Consider the following 27,640-nt stretch of genomic DNA (forward strand, 5'->3'; position numbering starts at 1 on the left):
GTCCAGAGGTGCACAGTAAGGTGCACAGCCCCATGTTATGAGAGCCATGTCTATCCTTCTGCTTGTGTTTGAAAGAGGAAAACTGAAGAAAGGAGGTGATGGTAATGAAGAAAGGATGTTTTGGTGTAGGGACTTTTTCTGTTAGCAGAGTTATTTGAGGGTTGAGGAATTCACCTTGTCTTTAGGCAAGTGAGTGAAAAAGATTGCCAGATCATCAAAACAGTTGCCAAAGTGAACATATCAGTTAATTTAATGAGAAGCAGATGCCAAAGAAGATCTCCCCAGCTTCTTTAGAGCAAGTTGAATATTCTTAATGACCATTTGTATTTAATTCCTGAGGCCTGGTCTTAGAAAATGTTCTTGTCCCTATAAGATTAAGTGTTAGTGGCCAGTAGTGGTGGCTCATGCCTGTAATTTTAGCACTTCGGGAGGCTGAAGTGGGCAGATCACCTGAGGTCAAGAGTTAAAGACCAGTCTGGCCAACATGGTGAAACCCTGCCTCTACCAAAAATACAAAAGTTAGCTGGGCGTGGTGACACACACCTGTACACCCAGCTACTTGGGAGGCTGAGGCAGGAGAATCTTTGAACCCAGGAGGGGGAGGTTGCAGTGAGCCGAGATTATGCCGGTGTCCTCCAGCCTGGGTGACAGAGAGAGACTCCGTCTTAAAAAAAAAAAAAAAAAAAAAAAAAAAAAAGATTAAGTGCTAGGCCTTGCTAGTTTACATACTTAGTTTGCATAAATTCACAAAGTGTGTTCGAACCGTAATTCCATGGAAGGTAAAAGAAATTTAATGAATGCAAATGCTGCAGTTATATTCAACTCCAGTTTTCAGACCAAATGTGTGAAATACATAAATATTTTGTTTCAACCAGTACATTTAACCTCTTCCTTCAGTAAGAGAAGGCACATATGGCAGTCATGGCGCATATGTGTCCGCCTTCCCTCTCCTCCTCTCCACCTGAGCCACCCTCTTTGGTGATTCAGCTGACGTTGGTTGCTTGTGAACATCCAGACCCCTCACTGTTCACCAGCCTTTTCCTCTTTTCCACCACTGAGTCCACCCTTGTTCCAGTCACTTGCATGTTCCCAGAGTCATTATCCTCTCCAGGCTTGATCAACTTTACCATCATGGATTGCTCCCATGAGGCTGATTCTGGACCACGGTGGAGGGGAAGATCAAGAAGAATGTAGTCAGACACACAAGAGAGTTCCCCAATATGCCAATGCCAGAGAGGCCGTGTGCCAGAGCGCTGCACCTGCAGCTGCCAGTTATTCCTCACCTCAGTGAATGTCCACCGCCTTCATGTTACTTGCCCAGCACTGGGCCTGGCCTTGCTGAGACAATGAGGGACAAAGCCAAGGACCCTGTCATCGTAGAGACCTCAGCCCAGTAGGGAGAATGGACCAGAAAGGAAGAGACACAGGCAAAAGACTCAAAGAGCTGCCAGAGCTAAGGAGGAAACAAAAGGGGTGCAAAAGCTACTGGGGCTGCCTGCTTGAGGTGGGATGGTCAGGCAGTGCCTCTCAGGAGGAGATGTTGACTGTGGCCTGAGCCAGCCCTGTGAAGAGTGTACATATTCACTCTGTTCTAAGCACTGTGCCAGGTGTATTCAGAGCATCACCCCAGAAATTCCACATGCTTACCTTGTGAGGGGTCATTATCCCCATCTCAGAAGTGAGGAAACAGGTTCAGTGAGGTGAAGTAACCCAAGGTCACAGAGCTGGAACCTCAGGGTCTCTGACTCCATAGCCCATGTGCTTGGCAGCCACAAGGAGGGTAGGATGCTTGAGGATGTGGCAGGTGGTGAGGCCAGACTCAGGGCCCAAATGCCAGGCAGGGCTGTGAACATGTTATTCTGGAGGCCACACTGCAGTTCTCTGGTCAAGAGCAGACCTATGATGCTGATTTTTCTTTAAAAACAAAAACCAACAGATGTAAGCCAGGTGCAGTGGTACGGTATGTACCTGTAGTCCCAGCTACAAGGGAGGCTGAGGCAGGAGGATCACCTGAGCCCAGTGGTTTGAGTCCAATGTAGCAAGACCCCATCTCTTGAAAAAAAAAAAAAAAAAAAAACAGCTTTATTCAGATGCATCATTTTACATATTATAAAATTCACCCAGTTCAATGCTTTTTAGTAAATTTACACAGAATTGGGCAACTGTCACCACAATCCAATTCTGGAACATTTATGAGACCTAAAAAGATGCCTTGACCTGTTTGCAGTCACTCCCCATTCCCACTCCCAGTCCCAGGTAACCATTAATCCTGTTTCTCTATAATTTTACCTTCTCTGGACATTTCGTAGATAGTCACCTCTTGGTCTTTAAATGACCTATCCATGGGTCATTTGTTCCAGGACCCCCATGGATACCATAATCCTTGGATGTTCAAGTCCCTTATGGAAAATGGTGTATTTGCATATAAACTATACACATTCTCCTGTATACTTTAAATTATCTCTAGATTACTTATAATACCCAAACAGTGTAAACTTTATGTCAATAGTTGTTATACTGTGTTTTTAAAGATTTGTATTATTTTTTATTGGTATATTATCTTTTATTGTTTCTTTTTCTCAAATGTTTTCCATTGGACCCATGGATACGGAGGACTGACTGTAAATGTAAATGATTCATGCATCTTTTATTTCTGGCTTCTTTCACTGAGCAAATGTTTTTGATGTTGGTTCACTGATGTAGTAGTATATATCAGTAGTCCATCCTTTTTATTGCTGAATGGTATCCTGTTTTATGTATATACTGCATTTGGCTTATTCAGTCACCAGTTGAGGGCATTTGCATTTTTTCTACTTCTTGGTTATTGTGGGTAATGCTGCTCTGAACATTTATGTATTTACAAGTTGTTTTTTTGCAGACAAATGTTCTTAGTTCTCATGGATAGATACCTGAGACTGGATTTGTTGGGTCATTCAGTTTATGAATTTTGTGAATTGTCAGGTTTAATTTTTAAAGAAACTGCTGAACTGTTTGCTGAAGAAGCTGTACCATTTGATATTTCCACCAGCAATGTATGGGATTCCAATTTCTTCATATCTTCACCTACACTTGTTATTATCTTTGATTCTAGCAATTCTAGTGGCTGTGAAGTTGTATCTCATCGTGGTTTGAATTTGCATTTCCCTAATAACTAATGATGTTGAGCATCTCTTCATGTGCCTATCCATGTATTTTCTTTGGTGAAATGTGTTTTCAGATCTTTTGCCCATTTTTAATTGGATTATTTGCCTTTTTATTATTGAGCTATAAGGTATCTTTGTGCATAGTAGGTGTGTGTAGGTTATACGCAAATACTATGCCATTTTATATAAGGGACTTGAGCATACTCAGATATTGGTATCCACAGAGGTCCTGACACCAATCCTACATGGATACCAGAGGATGACTGTCCTCAATTATGCCATTTTAGGGGAAAGCAGCCATAGACAATATGTTTAAGTGAGTGGTTTTGACTGTGTTCCAGTAAAACTTTATTTACAAAATCAAGTGGTGGGTTAGATTTGCTCAAGCACCAGAGTTTGCTGAACCCTGATCTAAATCGATGTTTGCTTCATGAGATCTTATTTCTCCAGGCTCTGTTTTATTCTTTCCCCCATTGAATTATCTTGGAACGTTTGTGAAAATCCATTGCACATAAACGTAAGGGTTTATTTCTGGACTCTCAGTTCTGTTCCATTGATCTTTATGTCTGTCTTTATGCCAATACCATGCTGTCATGTTGATTATTGTGGCTTTCTTTCAAAATTGGGGTGTGTAAGGCCTCTAACTTTGTTATTTTTCAAGATTGTTTTATCTATTCTGGGTCCTTTGCATTTCTAAATACATTTTCGGGTAAGTTTGTCAACTTCTGCAAAGAAGCTGACAGGGATTTTGATAGGATTTCTGTTGACTCAATAGATTACTTTAGGGAGAATTGCTATTTTAGCAACATGGAGTCTGCCAATTAGTATGCATGAAATATCTCTCCATTCATTAGATCTTTCTTAAGTTTTCTGAGGAGTGTTTTGTACTTTCAGTGTAAAAGTCTTGTACTTCTTAAATGTATTCCCAAGCATTTTATTATTTTTGATGCTATTGTGAATGAAGACATTTTCTTACTTTTATTTTTGGGCTTGTTGTTACTAACATATAGAAATATAGTTGGTTTCTGTATATTGACCTTGTATCTTGCAACCTCGTTAGACTCATTTATTAGTTCAAGTAGGGTTTTTCTTGGGGTGGATTTCTTAGGCCTTTTTACAAGTAGGATCATGTTGTTTGCAAATAAAGACTGACTTCTTTTCCAGTCTGGATGCCCTTCTTCTTGCCCTCTTGCTTTGGCTAGAATCTCCAGTACAATGCTGAATAGAAGTTGTGAATGTGAACGTCGTTGCCTTGTTCCTGAACTTAGGGTGAAAGCATTCAGTCTTCCATCATTAAGTGTGTTAGGGGTAGGGTTTTCGTAGATGCCCCTTATCAGATTGGTAACTTTATCTTTTAATAGTCACAGCCACTGGTTTCTCTCTGTCCTTATGTCCTTTTTTCCCTTTATAAGCTCTAAGAGGGCAAATCCTGGATTTTCATTTTAGTGTCTGCTCATTAATATATACATGTTGGGTTACATGCTTGGATTAATGAATTGGCAGTCCTTCTCTAGCCAAGCTGGCAATCTTGTGGCAGCTGTGCATGAGAATCTTATTCTTCCAGGCTTTAACACAGACCTGGTCTGGATGTGTGCAGCAGACTTTGTTTTCCGCCATGTGATTGCCTAGTGAAATGCTTCTGAGCTTGCCTCCTTGACTGTTTCAGCTTGAACATGGAAGTTCCTTATGATATGTTTTATATGATTACTTTTCCTGTTCTTTCTTTTCTTCCTGCTGGATGTTAAACTCTGTGCTTGGGATCCTGTTCACTCTAGAATGTCTGCTTTTTGGTTGCAGCATTCATCTTAGTTGACTCGCTTAAAGGCAATGTGGTAAACAGAAGATCCCAGACCTGGACTTATGCCCTGACACTTCAGAAGGATGTGTCTTTCTCCTTATGTGCAAGATAGAGATATGATGTAGCATCTCCATGCACCCATTTAGCATAGACACCGCGAAGGGGTTGCATTATAGATCGTCTCTGGTCTCCACAGCTGTAAAGCTCACCTGGCCAACTGTTTGGATGAGTGCAGTTTGATGGAGCCCACATCAGGAATTGCCAGCTTGGAAAGCCAGAAAACAGGCGGCCAACTTCTCTGCTGCTTTTCAATGAACAGTATCTGCTTCTGATTTCAAGTCCAACAAACGGTTCTTGAGTACACACTGTGTGCCGGTTTCTGGGCTAGCTGCTTTCACATGTATTATTCTGTTTGATGCTCCTGAATCCATCACATGTTCTAACAAGTGCTGAGGCATTAGAAAACAAGGTAAAGCAAATGCTGCAGGGAAGCACAGTACTTTAGGTCTCTCTGCCTTTTCCACCTCAGCTGCTGAGGAGTGGAGACTCACCTTAAAGACAGATGGTTGAAGGCCCAGACACCTGCATGTAGATTCCCCCTGGTGCATTCCATTTTTCTGCCTTGGTCGTTCTGAAACTCACTGTGTATGAGAATGACAGCAGGGGACTGTCTACACAACCACACTGTACTTTAGGTGCAGAAGGAATCACTCTCAAGGGTTTAGTTGAATATCCTTTAAATTTTATCGTAATTGTAGTACAGTGTAACCAGTAATACAATCTAAATAGAACAAGAGTTAAAGTTATTTCCACCTTCTGACTAAAGCATATGATCCTCATATATGATGAAATTCCATTACATTCCTCCTTTCTTGTATCACAGTACAATGTTGAAGGTCTCTGTGTGTAAAAGATAAATCTATAAAGTAATATAAACGTAAGGTGGTTGTTAATTGTAACCCTTACTAGGCTCATCTCGGGCCAGTTCCCACATTTGGAAAGTAAAGGTGCTGCACTGGAAGGCAGCCTTGATTCTCCCAGGCTTCAAGTGCTGCCTTTTCCCTCTATTGGAAAGGGTTGCTCCTGCTCTCCACAGTGGCACTGGTGTCCGGCATCAACCACTGTCTCTGCCCTTCCTGTGTCTGGTAGGAGCTTCTGACTGTTTCCGAGCCCGTTATCCCTTCTGCGCTCTGTTCCTGGCCGTTCTCTTTTGTCCTCATTCATGCACCCATGATTTCTGGATTCTAAATATCCAACCCAGAGCTTTCTAAATGCCCCTGCTAGCACCCCCGTGCATGTCCCATGGGTACATTTAATTGACTGTGACCAAATGGGACTCACCCGCATTTCTTCTCTGCCCCCTTAGAGATGACCCTTTTCTGTTGTGAGTAGCTCTACTATCCAGTCCTTCATCCGGAAAGCTGGTGGTCATCCATGTTCCTCTCTTTCTCTATATTCATGACAAGTCTTGAGCTTTACCTTACAGCAGTTTTGTTCTCTCCTCTTTGTCCTTCTTACTCTCAGTTCAGGCCCACACTATCTTCCCCTTGACCAGCTGACAAATTGTTGTTTATTAGCTTGCTTCCCACAAATCTATACTTTCTGGTGCTACCAGGCTAATTTTTTTAAAAAAGGTAAATTTTACTTTTGAACAGGTTTCCAGGAGATGGTCATTAAATACAGATGGTTGAAAAGGAGGTGCCTGGGGAAAAGCCCATCTCCCTTCCGCTGTGTTTTGTCAGTCCTGCTCCCAGAGGCAGCCGGTGACCAGCTTCTTGTGTCCCAGGGACTGTTCAGAGTTGAGGCTGATTGTGTCACATCCTTTCATGTCTCCCCCTTGCCTCTTGGTTAAAGGCATGTTTCCGGGTCTGGCTCACGAGGTCCTCCATGTGTGGGCGCCAGTTTCTGCCTTCACTGCACCTCCCTGCAGGGACACTTGATCCTGCGGGACCCTAAGCTGCTTCATGCATGTGTGCCTGTGATTCTCCTCCCCTCCTTTGGCTGGCCAAGTGCAAGTGTTGCCTTCAGAAGGAGCCTTTGGTGGTGTCCCCTGCAGACTCTGTGCTCCCCTCCCAGGGCTTAGTGCCCTGGGCTGAAATGATCTATTCCACGCTTACTTCCTTACTGCCTCATGAACAGGGGCCACATCTTCTTCATCTCTTTGCCCCCAGCACCTAAGCCAGAGATTGGCACAAGTCAATAAAATACTTGTTGGATAAAAATTTAAGCCACTGGCTCAGTTTTTCTTGCCTCAAACTATGAGTCCAGAAACTTAATGAAATTGATTTTAAGTAATTGCCACCATTTAAAAGTTGGGAGGCTTTAGATTGAGACCATCCTGTCTTAACACGGTGAAACCCCGTCTCTACTAAAAATACAAAAAGTTAGCCGGGCGTGGTGGCGGGTGCCTGTAGTCCCAGCTACTTGGGAGGCTGAGGCAGGAGAATGGCGTGAACCCAGGAGGCGGAGCTTGCAGTGAGCTGAGATCGCACCACTGCACTCCAGCCTGGGCGACAGAGCTGGACTGCATCTCAAAAAAAAAAAAAAAAAAAAAAAAGTTGGGAGGCTTTACATGAAATTGATTTTTAGATTTTTTTTGGGAAACAAATGGAAAGTCTGCCATTCTCATGTGACAACACTTTGTTGGAGTTGCAAGATGGCTACGCTCTTCAGGTGGCTGTGCAGTCTCATTACAGTTACACCATGGTATCCTTGCATGGTGCTTTATAAATTTTATTTTTTAAAATCAGGCCTGTTTTATTTGTTTCCACCACCTGTCCGACTCCTGTGGGCATTTGTGTGTGCCATGCTTGATGCAGGAGGTCTCCGAGGGCTCTTCTTGTTCTGCCTTTCTGGGATTGACATCTGTGGTGAGCAGCCGGTGCATCTAATTTCAGCTCATAGAAAACTGAAGAGCTAGGGAACAAAATCTCCAAGGCAACAGCCTTAGGCAAGGGGGTGATCTTTTTCAGATCACGGGGTTGGGCAACACCTCTACAGAGATTGGGGTGTCAGGCATCGGGGTGTTGGCACCAGGAGCTGACAGGCTGAGCCTCCTGGAAGCCTGTCCTTCTGAAACTGGCCGCGTTAGCACTGTCCTGGTGCTAGGCCTGCCCTGGCCCACCCTGCCTGCCTGCTGTAGGCCTGAGCTGATTTTATCTCTTCCTCGTTTTCCAGTGCCTGGCACCCAGCAGGCCCTTAGAAAACACTGCGTTGAGTGGATGGAGCATGGCTGCGTAGGCCTGTCTCGGCTGCTGACCCACTGTATAACTTTGGGAAGTCACTCTCTGCACCTCACTCTCTTCCTCAGAGTGAGGACGATGACACCGCTCCTGCCTGTGATGCCTCGCTTTGTGAACTGTGTGAACTTTCAATGCAAAGAATAATGCTTAAACTGCCTCTGCATTGCGCCTTGCCAAATGTACCTAGGTAGTTAACATTTTTAAGGTTAAAAACATACTAATTTTTATCTTGATATTCAACTAGTTTTTAAAGTAGGTTGTCCGTTTTGTGGGTATATGGATGCTCTGCCCGTCCATCTCCCTGGGGCTCCATAAAGCAGTCGGTGGGGGAAGTGGGAACTGCAGATCGTTCCATTGTTTCCCAGTCTTCCCTTCTATGAAAAGGGTTACTTGTCACCTCAGAGCAGCTCCATGTTACTGCCTTTACTTGTGCAGGGGTCCCTGTTAAGTGTCCAGGGTTTGGATTTGAGTCATGACCCTAGCACTGCCCACGTTCCACCTCCCTGACTCTAGTTTCTTCATCTGTAAAATGGCGATCACTGCACAGGGACTGCCCTTACCTGGAGCCTGGCATATGGAGTGTGCTCTAGGAACAGCAAGTCAGGGTCGTTTTTGTCATTAGCCTTAAATAGGCACCCTTATCATCACTCTTGGGTTGCAGTCTTCTCTTCTAGCCATGAGCTTTGCTGCCTGCCTCTGGAGTATGGGGAAATTACATTCTTACCCTGGCCTGCCCCTAGGCTCTGGTATGTCCGGGATTCCCTAACATCTTTCTAGAGAGGTAGCCTCTTGTAGCTTCCTGTGCAACCTGTTTGCCTGTGGAACAGAGCTGCATGGATGGACTTGGAACACGACACACCCACACAGAGATCAATAATGTGGCTCAATAACGATGCCTGCCTCTTTCCCACGAGCCATACTCAGGGTCTTGCTATCAGTTTTCCCTCATCCCTGTTACTTTAGGAGTTCTTCTTCTTGTGGAATGTATCTTATTTTTAAATGCCAGCTGGCCACAATTTCTCATGAATCCTTTCAGAGTTTTCCCAAGGCCGTGGATACAAGTGCACTCTTTCCTTTCTGCAAGTACAAATGAGATCACGCTATTCTATCCATTCCCTTTTCCTCTTACCTGCGCATTCAGTCAGATGGTCTGAAATAGTTTTCACTTCCTTGGTGTCTTTTGTAACCATTCCGTCCCTGGCACTGCTTCAGTTGTCACACTTCTCGGTGCTCTTCCTCCTGATTTGCACTGTTGTGGTGGTTTCCCTGCTACCAGCCCCTTCGTGATCTCAGTCCCTCCTCCTGCTTTGCCAGACCTTCCTGTGCAATGAGAAGACTGACCACATCCCTGCTTATAGCCTTCACTGACTCTCAGTTCCAGCTTCCTTGGTTTGCCATCCAAGGCCCTCAACAGGTGGCCCTCCAGCAGCTCCTCACACCTGATGTTTTCATGTCCCTGCCAGACTGAGCCGTGGCGCTCCTTGGAGCTCCCTCCCTTCCGTGCCTTTGCTCATGCCACACCTCTCTCTGGAACGCCACCTTCTGCTCACACCCCTTCTCTGCCGTCGTCCCTTCAGGCCCGATTCAGCCCGATTCAGGCCATCTCCCTTCTAGCTGGAACTCGGAGTTCCATTGTTGAACCTCCTGGGCCCTTAGCAGGGCTGCTCGTATCCACTGCTCAGTGGCTTGTCTTCTCTCCCTCTGTGTCTGTCTCCTCCACCCTGCTTGACCGTGAGCTCTTTGAGTAGAAGGGTCATGGATGTCATATCTTTATATATTCCATCATGCTAGTGCCATGTTATGGACCCAGGCCTCTAATAAATATTTAATTCATGTGTCTCCAGTGTGCTAAGCCCTGAAGATACAGCAGGAGCATCATGGAATCCCTGCGCCTGTGGAGCCACTGTGCTGTTGGAGTGAAGACAAAGAAGTGCTTGGGGTCTGTTGTGCCAGGTGGTCATAAGTGCTGCGAAGGAAGCAAAGCAGAGTAAGGGGAGGGATGGTGCTGGCAGGGGTGGGGTCGACAGGGGGACTGGTTCCAGACAGGGGAGTCGGGGAAATTCGTGCTGAGGCTGAGCCTGCTGGGAGTCGGTTGGTTCCCTGGCCTTTCTGCAGCAATCTTGGCCCCTCTTTTTATTGCTTTAGCTTCTGTGGTGGTCGTCCCTTCTAGGGGGCATTCTAGGCAGTGAGTGATGCTTAGCAGGTGCATCTCCCCTTGCTCTTGCTGTTGGGGTGGCAGCCTGCTGCCTTCAGAGCAGAGCAGCACAGCAGTTAAGTACGCAGGCCAGGGTCAGGCAGCTTTCCCTGCAGCCAGGCTTTGGTCCTGCAGCTTCATGGGCTGGGCAAGTTCTTTAACCTCTCTCTACCTTGGTTTTCTCAAGTAGATGGGGGTGTGGCATTGTGAGGATTAGTGAGGTGGTCTGTGCACAGTGAGTGCTGGATGAAGGTTAATCAGTAGGTAGGTAGCGTTAGTAAGGTGGCACAACTCAGTTACAATCATGACTCTCATCCTCATGACTTTATATCATGACCTTATATTGGGTCAGCTGCACACTGCTCACTCCTGTCCTTGTTCATTCAGTTGTTGATAATACCTCCTTGAGGTTTTTAAGATGGCACCTTTCTCCTTACAACCTTTAAGTCACGAGGTGGCCATGTGACTTACTCATAGACCTGTATGGTTTAATAAAGAAACCCATATGGTGGCATGCACCTATAGTCCTGGCTACTCAGGAGGATGAGGCAGGAGGATCCCTTGGGCCCAGGAGTTCGAGACCACCTGGGCAACAAAGGGAGGCCTTATCTCTAAAAAATAAAAAGAGAAACCTATAGCCCTTTGGTAACTTGCCTCTAAGTTCACAGTTGCTTTTGGATGAGGCTGGCATTTTGGTTAGGGTCAGATTTTGGTTTCTTCCTTGGAAGGAGGTGGGATCTGGGTTCCAAATGCATTTGTTAAGGTGGAAGTGCTGAGGGGTGTGTGTGTGTGGGCGGGGGGGGGGGCTTATATTGAGGCTTGGGCCCCTCCCTGGCCCAGCCTTGCTTTTGACTCAGACTGTCTGTGGGCCTTCCCTACTCTGCACGCCTTCGCCGTCCATCACGGAGCTTGTAGGGCAAGGACTGTGGGCTGGAGAGGGGAGGAGAGAGAGTCTCTTCTTGGACTTCACTTTGTCATCAGTCTTGTGGAGGTGCCAGCCAAGTGCGCCAGGGTAGTGGCAGGGAAGAAGCCCCTCTCCTTGGTGTCCCCCTGTTACTCCAGGGTGAGGGCAGGTTCAGGTTTGAGCCACAGGATGTCAGAGCTGGAGGGCACTTTAAAAAGAATCTGCCCAATTTAATTTTGTGTACAGTATGGACAAGCTGAGAAGAGACTTGCTCAAGGTTGCAAAGCTACATGGAGAGCACTCAGAACAGTGCTGATGGTCTGTGGCAAATGCTCACTGTTGTTATTATTGATCAACTCATGTATTTTTATGTACCCAATATGTGCCTGGTATGGATTATAATTAATATTTGTGTAGCACTTTGCAGTTTTCCCTTAATAGCTAATATCAGTTTTTTACATTGTACCAACTGCTTTGTGTAGATTGCTTCATTTAATCCTGGAAATCACCGTAGAGTCTGTACAATTAATTCTTTCCATCTAACAGATGAGGAGACTGACTTAGAGCTAAGAAGTCCCCTGGCCAAGGTCACACAGCTGGTATGCAGCTTAGCTGGGATTCAAACCTGGGCTGGTCTGACTGCAAAGCACTGAGTTCCTGAGCTGTGCCTCAGCCAGGCCAGCCTTGAGGGAGGTTTCATTTCCTAGGTGAGGACAGTGAAGCTCAGAGAAGCTAAAGAATTGGGGCAGCACCATGCAGCTGGAGGGTGGGCAGAGTTCCTCCTCCTCTGTACTGCTCTATATTAGCCCTCTGTCCACTGACCACACAGGACCTCCTGACCAGCTCTGATGGCACTGTGACCAGCGGGCTGTGGCATCAAGCACGCAGCCCCGTCTGGCTCTGGAGGCCTCCCCTCTGGTTCTGTTGGTGCGGGGAGCACTGCCCAGATGGTGTTTATTCTCACATGACTGCTGTGTGTGTATGTATATTTGTTGATTAAAAATATTACTTGTTGTATTTTGTGGCAACATAAAAAAAATTACAACTCTCTCAGTGCCAACAAGAATCTTGCCAATGTTTTCATTAACCTCTTACAAAGTAAGTCGTGTGGTTCCATTCCTGCCCCCTGGGGTTGCAGCTGGCAAATCTGAGCCTCCCACTCACCTGTGCAGAACCCCCCGCAGTGACCTCCTCATGCCCTCAGATCAGACGTGAATGCTTTACCCTGGTCGGCCAGGGTTCATATGGTCTAGCCTTTGCCTGCCCCTCTGGCTGGATCGTCTGGTCCCCTTCTTTTAATTCACTGTCCTTTGGCCTGCCGGCCTTCTGTGGGGCCCTCGGACATGCCAGACTCAGTCCTTCGCAGACACTGTGCTTCTCCCCTCTGCTGGAACTAGGTTTCAGGATGTACATGTGGTTGAGCATCTCATCCCTGGGTGGGCATCTTAACAGGAATGTCATGGCTAAGCAGGCTTCCCTAGTGCATGTGGCTTCTTGCCCTGCCGCCCTGCATGCTGCCATCACTTTATGATAGCCATTTCTTCTTTCGTAGATAGCACCAATCACTAGTGCACCTCGTTGGTTCTTCAGCATACGTTTAAGCATTTCTGAAGTGGGGATGTTGTGTATGATAGGATGTTGTGTATGATAGGAGGAATGTTAGTTTCACTAGGGTTTTTGTCTTTCATCAGGCCATGTAAAATAATGGTAAGGTTTACAGTTGCCGGCGTCCTGGCTTAGGTGAGGGAGGACATGGGAAACAGTGTGTTTACTGGGTATCGTCTCTCACCTGCCATCCGAATGTGAGCTCCAGAAACTGAGAGACTGTGTCACTCCCTTTCAGTGCTGTTGCTCACTGCTTCTAGCGCATTGCCATCACAGTGAGTGCCTCATAAAGAGGCACAGTGGGCTGTGGTTATGGCTCCCTTGTCTGTTTGCCTCTGGACAGGGTGCTTCTTCTGCTCCTTGCCTGGGCTGCACTATCAGAGTCTTCTTTTTTTTTTTAATTTGAGACAGAGTTTCACTCTTGTTGCCCAGACCGGAGTGCAATGGCATGATCTCAGCTTACTGCAACCTCCACCTCCCGGAGTCAAATGATTCTCCTGCCTCAGCCTCTTGAGTAGCTGGGATTACAGGTGCCTGCCACCACTCCCGGCTAATTTTTGTGTTTTTAGTAGAGACATGGGTTTCACCATGTTGACCAGGCTGGTCTTGAACTCCTGACCTCAGGTGATCCACCTGCCTCGGCCTCCCAAAGTGCTGGGATTAGAGGTGTGAGCCACTGCACCCAGCCAAGAGTCTTTTGCATGGCAGGGCCTGGTCTTCCCGGTCATGCAGCCCTTTTCCATGGCGTGGATTAGGACATCGTCAGCTGTGACTGCCACTGTCATGTAGATCACACGTGTCGTGGTTGTCTCGTCCTCATCCACATAGATCCCAGGACCCCTGAGGTTCATTCCTCACTGCTGACCTCCCTCAGGACACCCAACCGGGGCTTCTAGTCCCTCAGGGGCCTGGTGCATTCCCACAGGGTCCACTCTGAAATGGGGGGTGCTGTCCAGTCACGTGCTGGTAAATTTCTAGCTGGCTCTGCTAGAAACTCTGGCTCACCTCCCTCAAAGGGCCTGGTTTGTAGCATTGGCCAGTTTCTATGGTGGATATACCACTGTAGCCAATTCCAAACTGCTGTCATGAAGTCAACCAGCACATGTTTCCTGAAAATTTAAAAATGAGCTCTTAGCCAGTTTCAGCCACCATTTGGATGCCCAGATCTTTTCGTTCAGCCCGTGCTCCCTGAAGTGCTGGCTTCAGGAAGTTCCCTGAAGTGTTCCCTCTTGAGTGCCGGCTCTGTGTCCCCACCTACGGGGAAGGATGTTCCACGTTGCTCCTGCTGTCACCTTGCACCCAGCCTGGTGTCCTGTTTCCACCCTCAGCATGTGGCTAAGTGCTTACTGGGGACTTGGGGCCTTAGATGTTTCTCCTCATTCTCCCATACACTGACTCACTCAGGGTCTTAGTTGCTACAGCCGCAAAAAAGGAGCAAATGGGCAAACTTGGGAAGGTTTCTCCCTTTTACAATGTGGGATTTTTGTATTTACCTGCAATCAAATGGATCTGCTGCCTTCTTAGAATAATTTTCTTAATTTCCTCCCTTTTTTTGTCATTCTCCTGCAAATTATTCCACGAATTTGAGATCAAAACTCCTTTTCTTCAACTCTGTGCTCTCGTTCATTCCCTGCAGTCAGGGCAGCCACCAGACGAGGCTTTCATCCCACCTCCCACGCAGGCTGTGATGATGTTTCCTTGCTCACAAACTTTCAGCGTCTCCTCGGGATGGTTGGACCTCTCCCTTTGCCTGACTTCCAAGCTTCCTTCTGTGCTGGCTTCATCCAAGTCCTTCCACCCCATGCCTTCCAAAGTGAACCTATGGCGGCAGGCGCATGGTCTCTTCTATCTGTGCTTCTTCCTCAGTGTCCTGCCCTAGGCTATGAGGCTTCTGCCTTCTGCAGACACTGCTGCCGTCCCGCCCATGGGATAGAGCTTCTCCTGTGTCTAAGTCTGCGCCTGCCTTAGGGAACCCATCCCTCTCTTGGCTGCTTCCGGCCACTGGAATCCGTCCTTGTGCTGTTCTCATTGACTTCCTGTCTGGGCTGCTCCTCTTTGTTTTTGGCGTTCTCTCCCTTTTTATTTGTAACAGCTTTATTGAGATGTGATTCACATGCTATACAATTCACCCATTTAAAGCATGTGATTTAATAGTTTTTAGTGTATTCACAGGTATGTGTGACCATTGCCACAATCATTTTTAGAACATTTTCATCACCCCCACCCCCTACCCTCCCCACCAAATCCTACTTACCCTGTAGCTGTCAGCCCCCACCCCGGTCCCTGCATTTCCCCAAGCCCAAGGCAATCACGAATCTAATTTTGTGTCTAGAGATTTGCCTGTTGTAGAATACGCCGCCCAGTGTGGCCTTTTGGGTCTGACTCCTTTCACTTAGCGTAGTGCTTTCGAGGTTCCTCCATGTTATAACGTGTCAGTAGTTCATTCCCTTTTATGGCTGAATAATACTCCATTGTATAGATATACTTCATTTTACTTATCCATTCATTGGTTGATGAACATTTGGGTCCTTTCCATTTTCTGGCTATTACAGATAATGCTGATGTGAACACATGTTTTCATTTGTCTTTGGTATGTAGTGAGGAGTGGAATTGCCATATCAAGTGGTAACTCTCCACATCCTTGCAAATACTTATTATAATTTGACTTTAAAAATTTATTTATTTATTTAGAAACAGAGCCTCACCTGTTGTCCAGGCTGGAGTGCAGTGGTGCGGTCATAGCTCGCTGTAACCATGACTTCCTGGGCTCAAGCGATCCTTTTGCCTCAGCCTCCCAAGAAGCTAGGACTGCAGGCACATGGCACCACACCTGGCTAATTAAAAAAAAAATTTTTTTTTTAGAGAAAGGGCCTCACTGTGTTGCCCAGGCTGGTCTCAAACTCCTGGTCTCAAGTGATCCTCTTGCCTTGGTCCTCCAAAATGCTAAGATTACAGATGCGAGCCACTATGGCTGACCATTACAAGTTGACCTTTTAATTATAGCCATCCTCGTGGGTGTGATGTGGTACCTTATTGTGGTTTAAACCTGTGTTTCTCTAGAGACTAATGATGTTGAGCGTCTTTTCATGTGCTTATTGACCATTTGTATATCTTCTTTGGAAAAATTTCTATTTAGATCCTTTGCCCATTTTTAAATAGGATTATTTTTCATTTTATTATTCAATTCTGGAAGGTGTTTATATGTTTTAGATAAAAGTTCCTTATCAGGTATATGATTTGTACATATTTTCTCCCATTCTGTGGGTTGTCTTTTCAGTTGCCCTATGGTGTCATTTGGTACTCAAAACTTTAAAATTTTGAAAAAATCAAATTATTTCTATCATTGCTCATGCTTTTGGTGTCATCTCTAAGAATGTATTGCCAAAGCCAAGGTCATAATGATTTAGCCTTCTGTTTTCTAATAAGAGTTTTATAGTTTTAGCTCTTAATGTTTAGGTCTCAGATCTGTTTTGTATTAATTCTTGTATATGGTGTAAGGTAGGTGTGCAACTATATTATTTTGCAAGGGATATCCAGTTGTCCCAGCATCATTGGTTGAAGAGACTGCTCTTTCCCCACTGAACCGTCTTGGCACCCTTGTTGAAATCAACTGACCATAGAGATAAAGATTTCTTTATGGCCTCCTTATTCCCTTCCATTGATATGTTTGGTCTTCTCTTGTCATATGTCTTTAACTACTTATTTGATTGTATATATCTTAAATACTACAGGGACTCTATTATTATTATTATTACAATCTTTTGTTACTAAGGAAATGTTCATGGTAAAAAATTAAGATACAAAAGTCCCAAAAGTGAAAATCCTGCCCCAGCTGCTCCTGTCCCCACTTTCAGGACCTCATCCTCTGAGTACTTTGCTAAGCAGTTTTGTAGATTTCTCCTTGGAGCGGATCTGTATATGTGTCTTATGTGCATGCATGTGAAATCCAAATGCAATTCACACTTGTGGATATGTGTATATGCATATATTCAAATTCAGCAACATTTGTATGTCTGCATTTTTTTTTTACAGAATTGAGATGTACAAAAAAATTCTATGACTTTTTAAACAATCAGCAGTATATCTCATGTGTCTTCCATGACAGTGTATATGTATTCTACCTTGTTCTTTCTTAATGGCTCCATAAAATTCTATAGGATGTATATGCCGAAATTTTCTCAGTCAGTTCTCTGTCGTTGGATGTTTATGTGATTTCCTTTTCTTTTTTCCCTATTTCCTCCAGTGTCACAGTGAGTGTCCTTCCACGTGCCTCTGTGTACATGGGGGAGTACTTTTCTCAGTGAGATATTCTGGAAGTGGAGTTGCTGATCATGTCTTTTGTCTTACAGTAATTTTTAATGTCTTTCCCTCAGCTGTGTTTTATGATGCCTTGCACATATTAGGCACTTAATAAATATTTACTAAAGTGAACTCTTAAGGATTTTTATCCTGGATTGATCCCCAGCTTGCTGTTTCACCCATTTAAAGCATGTGATTTAATAGTTTTTAGTGTATTCACAGGTATGTGTGACCATTGCCACAATCATTTTTAGAACATTTTCATCACCCCCACCCCCTACCCTCCCCACCAAATCCTACTTACCCTGTAGCTGTCAGCCCCCACCCCGGTCCCTGCATTTCCCCAAGCCCAAGGCAATCACGAATCTAATTTTGTGTCTAGAGATTTGCCTGTTGTAGAATACGCCGCCCAGTGTGGCCTTTTGGGTCTGACTCCTTTCACTTAGCGTAGTGCTTTCGAGGTTCCTCCATGTTATAACATCCTCTAAAATGAATGAGAGTTTTGGCTATCCAGTCTTCATTAGGGGAACTGAGGTGAAATTAGTCAAGCAGTATTTTGATTATCTACTGTATATGTGGCACTGGAGGTGTACAGAGATGAGTGAGATTCAGGCTTAGCCCTCAAGGTATTTAAAAACCATCAGGATACGCAGGTGGGAGGTGTAGTACTTCTCTGAGAAGCACATGTGTGTTGTCAGGGGCTCAGAGGAAGGGAAAGGGTGATACTGCACACCTGGGAGATGGTGCAGGCATGGCTCCAGATACCACAGTACAGCGGACATCAAAATAAAGCAAATCATGAACTTTTTGGTTTCCTAGTATATATAAGAGTTGTGTTTACACTATACTGCAGTCTCAAGTGTACACTAACATTATGCCTAAAAAGTGTATATACCTTAATTAGAAATACTTTATTGGCAAAATATGCTAATGATCATCTGAGCCTTTAGTGAGTCATAATCTTTTTGCTGGCGGGGGGTCTTGCCTCCTTGTTGATGGCTGCTGACTGATCAGGATGGTGGTTGGTGTGGCGGTTTTGTAAAATGAGACAACGATGAAGTTTGCCACATCGATCAACTCTTCCTTTCACAAAAGATTTCTCTGTAGCATACGATGCTGTTTGACAGCATTTAACCCACAGTGGACCTTCTTTCAAAATCGGAGTCAGTTCTCTAAAACCCTGCTGCTACTCTATCAACTAAGTTTATGATCCTATTCTAAATCCTTTGTTGTCGTTTCAGCAGTGTTCACAGCATCTTCACCAGGAGCAGATTCCATCTCAAGAAACCACTTTCTTTCCTCATCCATAAGAAGCAACTCCTCATCTGTTCAAATTTGATCCTGAGATTGCAGCAATTCAGTCACATCCTCAGGCTCCACTTCTAATTCTACTTCTCTTGCTGTTTCCACAACGTCTGCAGTGACTTCTCCATTGAAGTCTTGAACCCCTCAGAGTCATCCATGAGGGTTGGAATCTAATTCTTTTAAACTCCTATTAATATTGATTTTTTGACCTCTTCCTATGAATCATGAATGTTCTTAATGGCATCAGAATGGTGAGTCCTTTCCTCAGAGTTCTCAATTTACTTTTCCCAGGTCCATCAGAGGAGTCACTATGTATGGCAGCTCTAAGCTTATGAAATGAATTTCTTAAATAATAAGACTTGAAAGTCAAAATTACTCCTTGATCCATGGGCTACAGAATGGATGCTGTGTTAGGAGGCATGAAAACAACACTCATCTTGCGCATCTCCATCAGAGCTTTTGGGTGACCAGGTGCATTGTCAAGGAGCAGTAATATTTTGAATGGATTCTATTTTGCTGAGCAGTAGGTCTCAACAGTAGGCTTAAAGTATTCAGTAAAGCATGTTGTAAACAGATGTTCTATCATCTAGACTCTGTTGTTCCATTTCTAGAGCACTGGCAGAGTAGATTGAGTATCATTCTTAAAGGCCCTAGAGTTTTCAGAATGCTAAATGAACATTGGCTTCCATTAAAAGTCACCAACTGCATTACCCCCTACCAAGAGAGTCAGCCTGTCCTTTGAAGGTTTGAAGCCAGGCATTGATTTCTCCTCTCTAGCTGTGAAAGTCTTAGATGGCATCTTTTCCCAGTAGAAGACTGTTCTGTTTAGTATTGCCACCTTCATCGATGATCTTACATAGATCTTCTGGATAACTTGCTGCAGCCTCTCCATCAGCACTTGCTGCTTCACCTTGCACTTTTACGTTATGGAGATGGCGTCTTTACTTAAGTCTTATGAACCAAACTTGGCTCACTTCAGTCTTTTCTTCTGCAGCTTCCTCACCATCCTGCACCTCTCAGCCTTGACTGAATTGGAAATAGAGAGAGCCTTGGGCTCGATTAGGCTTTTGCTTAAGGGAGTACTGTGGCTGGTTTGATCTTCTATCCAGACCACTAAAACTTTTTCCATATCAGTAGTGAGTCCGTTTCACTTTCTTACCATTCATGTGTTCACAGGAGTAGCACATGTAACTTCTTTCAACAATTTTTCCTTTGCATTCACGACTTGGCTAACTGTTTGGTGCAACAGGCCTAGCTCTCGGCCTGTCTTAGCTTTCGACATGGCTTCCTCACTAAGCTTAATCATTTGTAGTTTTTAATTTAAAGTGAGAGACATGGGACTCTTCCTTTCATTTGAACACTTAGAGGCCATTGCAGGGTTATTAATTGGCCTAATTTTCTTGTGTCTCAGGGGATAGAGAGGCCCAAGGAGAGGGAGAGAGACAGGGGTGGGGGAATGGCTCGTCGCCGGAGCCATGAGAACACAACAGCATTTATCGGTTAAGTTCGCCATCTTACATGGACAATGTTCTCAGTGTCCCAAAACAATTACAAGAGTAACATGAAATGTCACTGATCACAGATCACTATAACAGATATAACAATGAAAAAGCTTCAAGTATCATGAGAATTATCAAAACATGACAGAGAGACACAAAGTGCATGCTGTTGTAAAGACAGCGTCAGTAGACTTGCCTAATGCAGGCTTGCCACAAACCTTCAACTTGTAAAAAAATGTGTTATCTGCAAAGTGGAATAAAGAGAAATATAATAGAAGGAGGTACCTTTGCTTCACTTGCATGCTGTCGAGGGGCAGCCTTCCCTGGAGAAGGGGACATTGAGATACCTCCAAAGAAAGGATATGATTTGGACGGGTGGAGATGTCCCAGAGAGGGAGGTGGTGGGCTGGAGGTGGTTCAGAGGGAAGAGCATGCCCGAATTCAGAGGAGGTGAGAAAAGTGAGACATCAGGTTCCCCTGAGGACTGGGTGTGTGGAGGGGAGTGGTGGGGGTGAAGCTGCAAAGCCAGCAGGGGACATATATTGGTAGGCTTGGGAATCCAGATGGGCTCAGCATGGACCTGGTAGGCACTGGGCCACCACAAGAGGAGTTTTAGTAGAATTGCTTTGTTGGAGTTGGTCTTGAGGAAGCAGCGCATTCAGTAAATCTGGGGCCTGAATAAAGAGGAGGCTTTGCTTCCAGGCACTTCTGTGACATAACTTTTTCTTTTCCCTCCTTTCTGCTTCCTTAGCTGTCTGAAAACGTGGTGAACCGCATGAAGGAGCCCAGCTCTCCACCCCCTGCTCCTGCACCTTCTACCTTTGGCCTTCAAGATGGCAACTTGAGAGCCCCTCACAAAGGTATGGGGGTTGTGACAGTTCTGTGGAGTGTGGAGAGATGGCGAAAGGAGTGATGGGTGCTCACCGAAGCCCACCGGATGGCACGCGGGGCTCAGGTTGGCTTCTGGATGACGTTAAGCTGCTCTGTCTGGTAAGGGCTTTCTGGAAGAGCATGGCTTTCTGGGAGTGATGGGTGCTGTCGTGAGAGCTGCTGGGATTTGGGCCAGACCACCTTCCCTCTGTGTCACTTTCTCCATGTGGGAATTGAGGCAGAAGGACCTGAGTTGACAGCTCAGGAAAGAAGTTGCCTGTAAGGCCCCTCAGAGGCAGCATAGACATGACTCAGCTTCAGCCACTCTAGCCTAACTCCCAAGTCAAAGAATGATGTGGATTCACGTGAATGGGGCCAAATATGGGAGAATTCCGTCAGTGATTTAGGCGCCTACCGCAGCAGCCCTCACCTGGGCCTTAGGCCGAGAGCTCCTGTCCTGGCCCTTGGAATGGTTCCCTCTGGGCTTCTAGGAGTGGTCCTAGGAGACCCTCTTTCTGGCCCACTGTGAAGCTGGTGCTCAAGCCGGGCTCAAAGCTGATTTGTTCCCTGCTGTATTGTGCCTGTTGCAAATGAAGAAATTTGTGCTTTCCCCAAATAATGACTTGTAGCAAACACAAGGAAATAAAATTTTAAGAAAAAAAGTTGTAAGGCATACAAATGTTAAAATATTACAAAATAAAAAAGTCCTTGGAGCAGCTGTTCAAAACATACTCGTTTTTGAGAACTTGGGTCTGTCTATCAGACTCAGTAACTCGATTAAAAAAAAAAAAAAAAAGATTGGCTGCAGGCAGCATGCCACCACGGAAGGACCAACTGTTCATGTGGAGAACCACCCACTACATTGTTCGTCTTGGGCCTGGTCTAGTGTTACAGTTGCCTTTTCTACTCATCTTCCTTGTTGGGTTGAAGGAGTTTAGAAGATGAGAGCTGTATCCTGCCCACTTAGTGTTTACTGAAGGCCACCCAGAACCAAGTCCTGTGCCCTGTGCCAAGACACAGTGATAGGTGGGCAGGGACCCTCTCTCATGGCACACCTGGCTCTGGTTATGGAGCCAGATGTCAGCCCTGATGAGTTATGTGTCATGTTGTGATGCAACACTGGAATCTGTCCCAGGCTCACGGGAGAGGAGGGACTGTGAAAGGCAGGAGGAATGGCGGGTGGGCAGATTGCAGGAGCAGAGGTCTGGAGACAGGGTGCATCCCAGCCTGCTCGGGGGCCTAGAAGCATTGCCCGGGGGCCAGTCAGCACCTGGATTTGGACCTACCCCAAGATCTTTCTGAATATCTACCACTGTAGGGGATGTGTGAGTTTCCCGAAAACCCCCCAAGAAGCCTTTGTCCTTTACTAATAGGGCTCACTTACTCCCCACGCTGGCTCTAACTAACTGATGAGAAGGGCTTAGAGGAGTCTAACTTGACCCAATGCACTTTAACAAACTGGTTTAACTCGAAAGAGGGAGAAAGTGATGATAAAAGTGAAAATTGCCATAATATATAATACTACACATCAGTTTCAGCTTTAGAAGAAATAAGAAGCATTTGCTTCAGTTTGGTAAGTTCCAGCAGTTTAGAAAGCAAGAACAGTGGTTCTTTTGTCACTTGGAGTTAATTATAACAAAGTACTTTGCTGTTTAAATGATAGCTGTAAGTTTTGTTTCTGAATGTTGAAGAGTCAGCATAAATGGACTGTCTTGAAGTTAACTAATTTTAAGATATTTTGTACTTTTAAAACCAGTTTTTGCTTTATTTTAGTGATGGAACAAAGTTAGAAAAAGAAGTTAAAATTAAATTTTTCTCATACTATACCCCCCAAAAATGTCAGAGGAAATAAAAGATTGAAATGTATGGCTTGAAGCCATAAAAGTACAATAAAAGATAGGTTTTCTACACATCATATTAAATGAAGAAACCTTAAATTAAAAAAAAATAGGAAACGTGCATATAAGAAATTAGACAATTTAGAAAAGAAGTAACAGGAATGGATAAGTTAGGGAAAATATAACATTGGACAAAGTCCTAGTAATCTTAATATGTAGCGAGTTCTTAAAGATCTTTAAGAAAGACAGCTCAGTAGGAAATGTGCACAGATGGCCATACTCATGACAGGATCTCCACGTCACTAATACTGGAAGAAACACATATTCAACGATGTGCACTCCAAGGGAGCGGGGAGCGGGCAGGGGCACACAGAAGGGGCAGTGAGGATGAGTGCCACATGCTGTACATCGGCAGCCCTGTTATTTTTGTAGTTAAAAATGGAAAATTATATAAAAAGCAAAAATATCAGACATTAAACCTCAGTAAAGCTCTTCAGGCAAATAAATAAGCATGGGGAACACTGGTGTGGAGATGAAACCCCGCAGCAGCCTCCTGTGTTCACCTCAGTTGAGAACCTGGCATGTTGCTGAGGAGCATGGGAGGTGCTCCCCTCCCATGAGAGGTGGTTTGAAAGTGCGAATAGTCACAGCTGATGCTTTCAGAAGTGCCCCCTGAAGGATCCCTGACGGGTCTGGGGTGGAGTCGCACACCCTCATTGAGCGCCTCCCACAGCCTGGTTCTTATGTTATGCTCTGTGCAGTTCTGGCTGCTGGTGCATAGAACCCTGTGGTGGAGGGAGGTGTGGGACATCAGAGAAGGCCAAGAAACGTGGTAAGCTTTGGCTGACAGAGAGCTTTGGACGGGTAAAGGCTGGGGACAGGGTAGTAACAAAACCTTCAGTATCAGCAAGTGGTAGGGAGAGTGAATTGGATTTGCTCAGAAATCCCCACATTCGTGAAGATCAAAAGGGATCTACTGTAACAACAGAAAGAGCCCAATAATACTAGAGGCGATAGGGGTTAAGTAGAATTAGGTTTAATATGGGGCGTTTGCCACACTGGGGATTGTGCAGACTCAGGTGGGTACTAAGGGAAACAAGATTTAAAGAGCCCCCACCCCTTCCCTTCCCTATGCCAAAACCTCTACCTGGGAGGTTGTCCTCATGAAGCAAAGCAACGACTTCCCGCAGCCACTCCTGGCCTGTGCTTAGGAGATGACCTGGATTCCAAATAATTGTCAGGAGAGTAGGGATGGGTTTGGAACACTGCAGCCAGTGTTGTGGGCATCCTGGTGCAGAGACCCCTTCGGGATAAGAGGTGGCTTGGATCATCTGGCTTTCCAGACAGCTTGAATCAAGGGTGTTCCTTGTCTGCCCCTGCGGACACTCCTTTGTGGGAACACATCTGTGGTGCCGCCTTTCCAAGGGGCACATTCATTCATGGGGATCATCCCTCTCTGGGCGACCTCCGTGACTTCGTGGGCCCTGGGGTGCCACTGACAGGCCCTTTCTTCTCTTTCCTTTGCAGAATCCACACTGCCCAGGTCGGGGAGCACTGGTGGCCAGCAGCCCTCAGGGACGAAGGAGGGTGTCAAGAGGTGAGCCCGAGAGCCTGTCTGCTCCTGGCACTGCGCTCCACCTAAAAGCCTCTTTCCTCACTGGGTACCCCTCTCTTGCCTGAAGCCCTGGAGGGTTTGTCTCACATAATTAATCTCAGTTGCATTGGAGGACAACCCTATGGTATAGGTGTCACTGGTCCTAGTTTAAAGATGTAGAAACACCAAAAGGGGCATAGGGGAATTGATTGTTAATGTTCCTCATGCCCAGCAGTTTGAGAGGCCAAGGCAGGAGGGTTGCTTGAGGCCAAGAGTTTGAGACCAGCCTGGGCAACATAGCAAGACCCTGTCTCTAAAAGATAAAAAATTAGCTGGAGGTGGTGGTGTGTGCCTGTGTAGTCCCAGTTACTCGGGAGGCTAAGGTGGAAGAATCACTTGAGTTCAGGAAGCCGAGGCTGCAGGGAGCTATGATCACACCACTGAACTCCAGCCTGGGTGACCCTGTCTCTGGAAAAAAAAAAAGAATCATTTAAAAAAGCTAGGACTAAACAGTTGAGTGGCTGGAACTTCTGCATGTGTGTGCACATGGAGGCATGTTTTTAGAGAGATGAGGAAGTGGAGCCCTCCCAGTGCTAACTGGTTGTCCAGATGAACTGGCTCTAGGATGTTGGTAACTTTGTGAGCACAGGCCACAACCCCAAGAGCTGGCCATGCCTCTGACATGGGACCTGTTTCCTGTTGCCGGAGAAGTTGTAGTGAAGTGGGTAAGGCACAGAGGCCCCAGTGGAGCACAGGCTGGCATCTTGATCCTGCAACTTACTAGTTATGTGGACTTGAAATATCACTGCATCTAAGAAGGGCTAAGAAGAGTACTTCTTTAAATGGGATCTTGTCATAGTTAAATATGTTAATATATATCATGCACATGAGCACAGCACCTGGCCTACAGAGTTCTCAGTGGATGCTCACAGTAGTTGTTACTGATTGACCTCTTCAGCGTCCTTGAGGAAATTGCCCTCGGTATGGTCAGAGGACCCAGTGGGTCAGCTTAGGGGGCCCAGTGTCAGCCATGGTTGGGCATTTGCCCTCTAGTAGTTCAGCCATGTTGGGTCTGTTGCATAGCCATGGGTTAAGACCCACATTCTAAGATTTACTCTCCCTAATCGGTCTTAGCAAGAATAACTCACCTGGCCAGGTGTGGCGGCTCAATCCTGTAATCCCAGCGAATTTAGGAGGCTAAAGCAGGAGGATTGCTTGAAGTCAGGAGTTTGAGCCCAGCCTGGGCAACATAGTGAGACCCTGTCTCTACAAAAAAATTAAAAACGTTAACTGGGGGGTAGTAACACATGCCTGTAGTCCCAGCTGCTCAGGAGGCTGAGGTGGGAGGATTGCTTGAGCCCAGAAGTTGGAGTTTACAGTGAGTTATGATTGCACCACTGCACTCTAGCCTGGACCACATTGTGAGACCCAAAACCAAAAAAAAAAAAAAAAAAAGAAAAGCCAACTACTAACCTGAACCCTGCTTTTTTGGTACTTTTAAACATTTTAAAAATGGTAAAGTAATGCATGCTAATGAAAGATTTAGAAAATATACAAAGTGAAAAAATCACCCATAGACTCATCATCTCAAGACAACCACCGTTAATATTTTGGAGTATTTCATGTTCTTCTCCACCCAGACCCCTCACCCCCATTTAGGGTTATTTTTTGAATATCTTAGATAATTTCATATCTTGCTATTTTCACTTAGTATTATAATGATTTGTCATTAGTTTCACCTGCTTTATAAGCAGTTTTATTGCTAAAAGCATTTATTGGTTCTCAGTTTTTAGATTCAACCTACAGACAAATGAAAGACTATTTTCTAGTGGCGATGTCATGGATCATTATATGATCACACCATATTTTCTTTAGCTTGACCTTGATTTTGGGACATTTAGGTTGCTTGCATTTTTTTCACTACAATAAATAATACTGTTAAGAGCATCTCAGCACTAATAACTTTTTTTCTTCTCTATAGGATTATTTTACTAGGCAGAATGCCCAGAAATAGGTCAAAGGGTAGGAACATATTCAGAATGAAGAGTTAAATGTTCAAAACAGGACTACTACCATCTCAAATCTTCAAGCTCTCAAGTGGAGGCAATTCGCGGATTGAACCCCCCCCGAGACTCTCACCGGGCATGGGGCTGCCTACTTGGCCAGGTCTCCTCTTGTTCCTGAGCTGTGTTGTCCTGGCTCAGTGTCATTATCTCCCCTTGTCTGAGGAGCTGTCATTGATGCCTGAGCCATCCACATCTGTTTCTCCTCATCTTTCTTCTGCACAGGTATGAACAGGAGCATGGTGCTGTCCAGGATAAGCTCTTCCAGGTGGCAAAGAGGGAAAGAGAGGCTGCCACCAAGCACTCCAAGGCATCCCTGCCCACGGGCGAAGGCAGCATCAGGCATGAGGAGCAGAAGTCAGTCCGGCTGGTGAGTGCAGATTTTCCCTGAACTGGCCTTCTGAACTGGGCAGCACCCTGGGAAATAGGGGGCGGGCCCTGGCACCTGGTTATCTGAAGCCCTGCTGGCTCAGGCTGCCCCTGGGATGTGCTCAGCTTCGCCTCTGTGGAAAAGGGTCTTTTGGGAGCCAGGAACTTGGGTTCTCCCAGCCCTGGCTCTGTCAGTGATTTGCTTTGCTGCCTTTGGCATGTTTTTGCAGTCTCTGTGGCCTCAGGTCTACCCAGTAAGGGACTAGACCACTCGACAGTCTCACTCAGCTCTGAAACGTCACAGATGTCAGGGCTGCAGTGGTATGTGTGTCAAGAGGGTGTGAGGGGCATGTAATATATGACAGGGAGGGCATCATCTTTAGAGTTAGGCAGGCTGGGTGCAAATCCTGGACATCCTGTCTGTGAGCCTTGCTTGAAGATCATGATGTTCACACACAGGACTACCCAGGGAATCAGAGGAGACAGTATTTGTCCAGGACTTAGCACATGCTGGCAGACCGTGGGAGTGCACTATTGTTATTGTCATTTTTTTTTTTTTTTTTTTTTTTGAGACGGAGTCTCGCTCTGTCGCCCAGGCTGGAGTGCAGTGGTGCCATCTTGGCTCACTGCAAGCTCCGCCTCCCGGGTTCACGCCATTCTCCTGCCTCAGCCTCCTGAGTAGCTGGGACTACAGGCGCCCACCAACACGCCCGGCTAATTTTTTGTATTTTTAGTAGAGACGGGGTTTCACCATGTTAGCCAGGATGGTCTCGATCTCCTGACCTCGTGATCCGCCCGCCTCGGCTTCCCAGAGTGCTGGGATTACAGGCTTGAGCCACCCCGCCCGGCCCTGTTATTGTCATTAATACATTTAAGTGATGGGTGGCCATTAGGATCTTTTTGCTTAAGTGCAGCAT

The 27,640-nt window shown here is 45.6% G+C and overlaps 1 protein-coding gene and 1 pseudogene across 8 annotated transcripts in view; one reads left to right on the top strand and one right to left on the bottom strand.

The window, feature by feature from the left end:
* Positions 1-27,640, top strand: part of CHCHD6 (coiled-coil-helix-coiled-coil-helix domain containing 6) — a 250,023-nt gene that overhangs the window by 2,367 nt on the left and 220,016 nt on the right. For all 8 annotated transcript variants that reach the window (XR_010118639.1, XM_055260225.2, XM_055260226.2 and 5 more), the window contains exons 2-4: positions 20,741-20,849; positions 24,225-24,294; positions 26,580-26,724. Coding sequence is in view for 7 of the 8 variants with exons in the window: in XM_055260225.2 (XP_055116200.1) it covers positions 20,741-20,849; positions 24,225-24,294; positions 26,580-26,724 (324 nt within the window). In the remaining variant the exon portion in view is untranslated. The remainder of the gene's footprint in view (positions 1-20,740; positions 20,850-24,224; positions 24,295-26,579; positions 26,725-27,640) is intronic.
* LOC129471673 (tigger transposable element-derived protein 1-like) lies at positions 18,113-19,862 on the bottom strand (annotated as a pseudogene).

This window comes from Symphalangus syndactylus, chromosome 21, assembly GCF_028878055.3.
Source record: "Symphalangus syndactylus isolate Jambi chromosome 21, NHGRI_mSymSyn1-v2.1_pri, whole genome shotgun sequence".
NCBI classification, from domain to species: Eukaryota; Metazoa; Chordata; class Mammalia; order Primates; family Hylobatidae; genus Symphalangus; species Symphalangus syndactylus.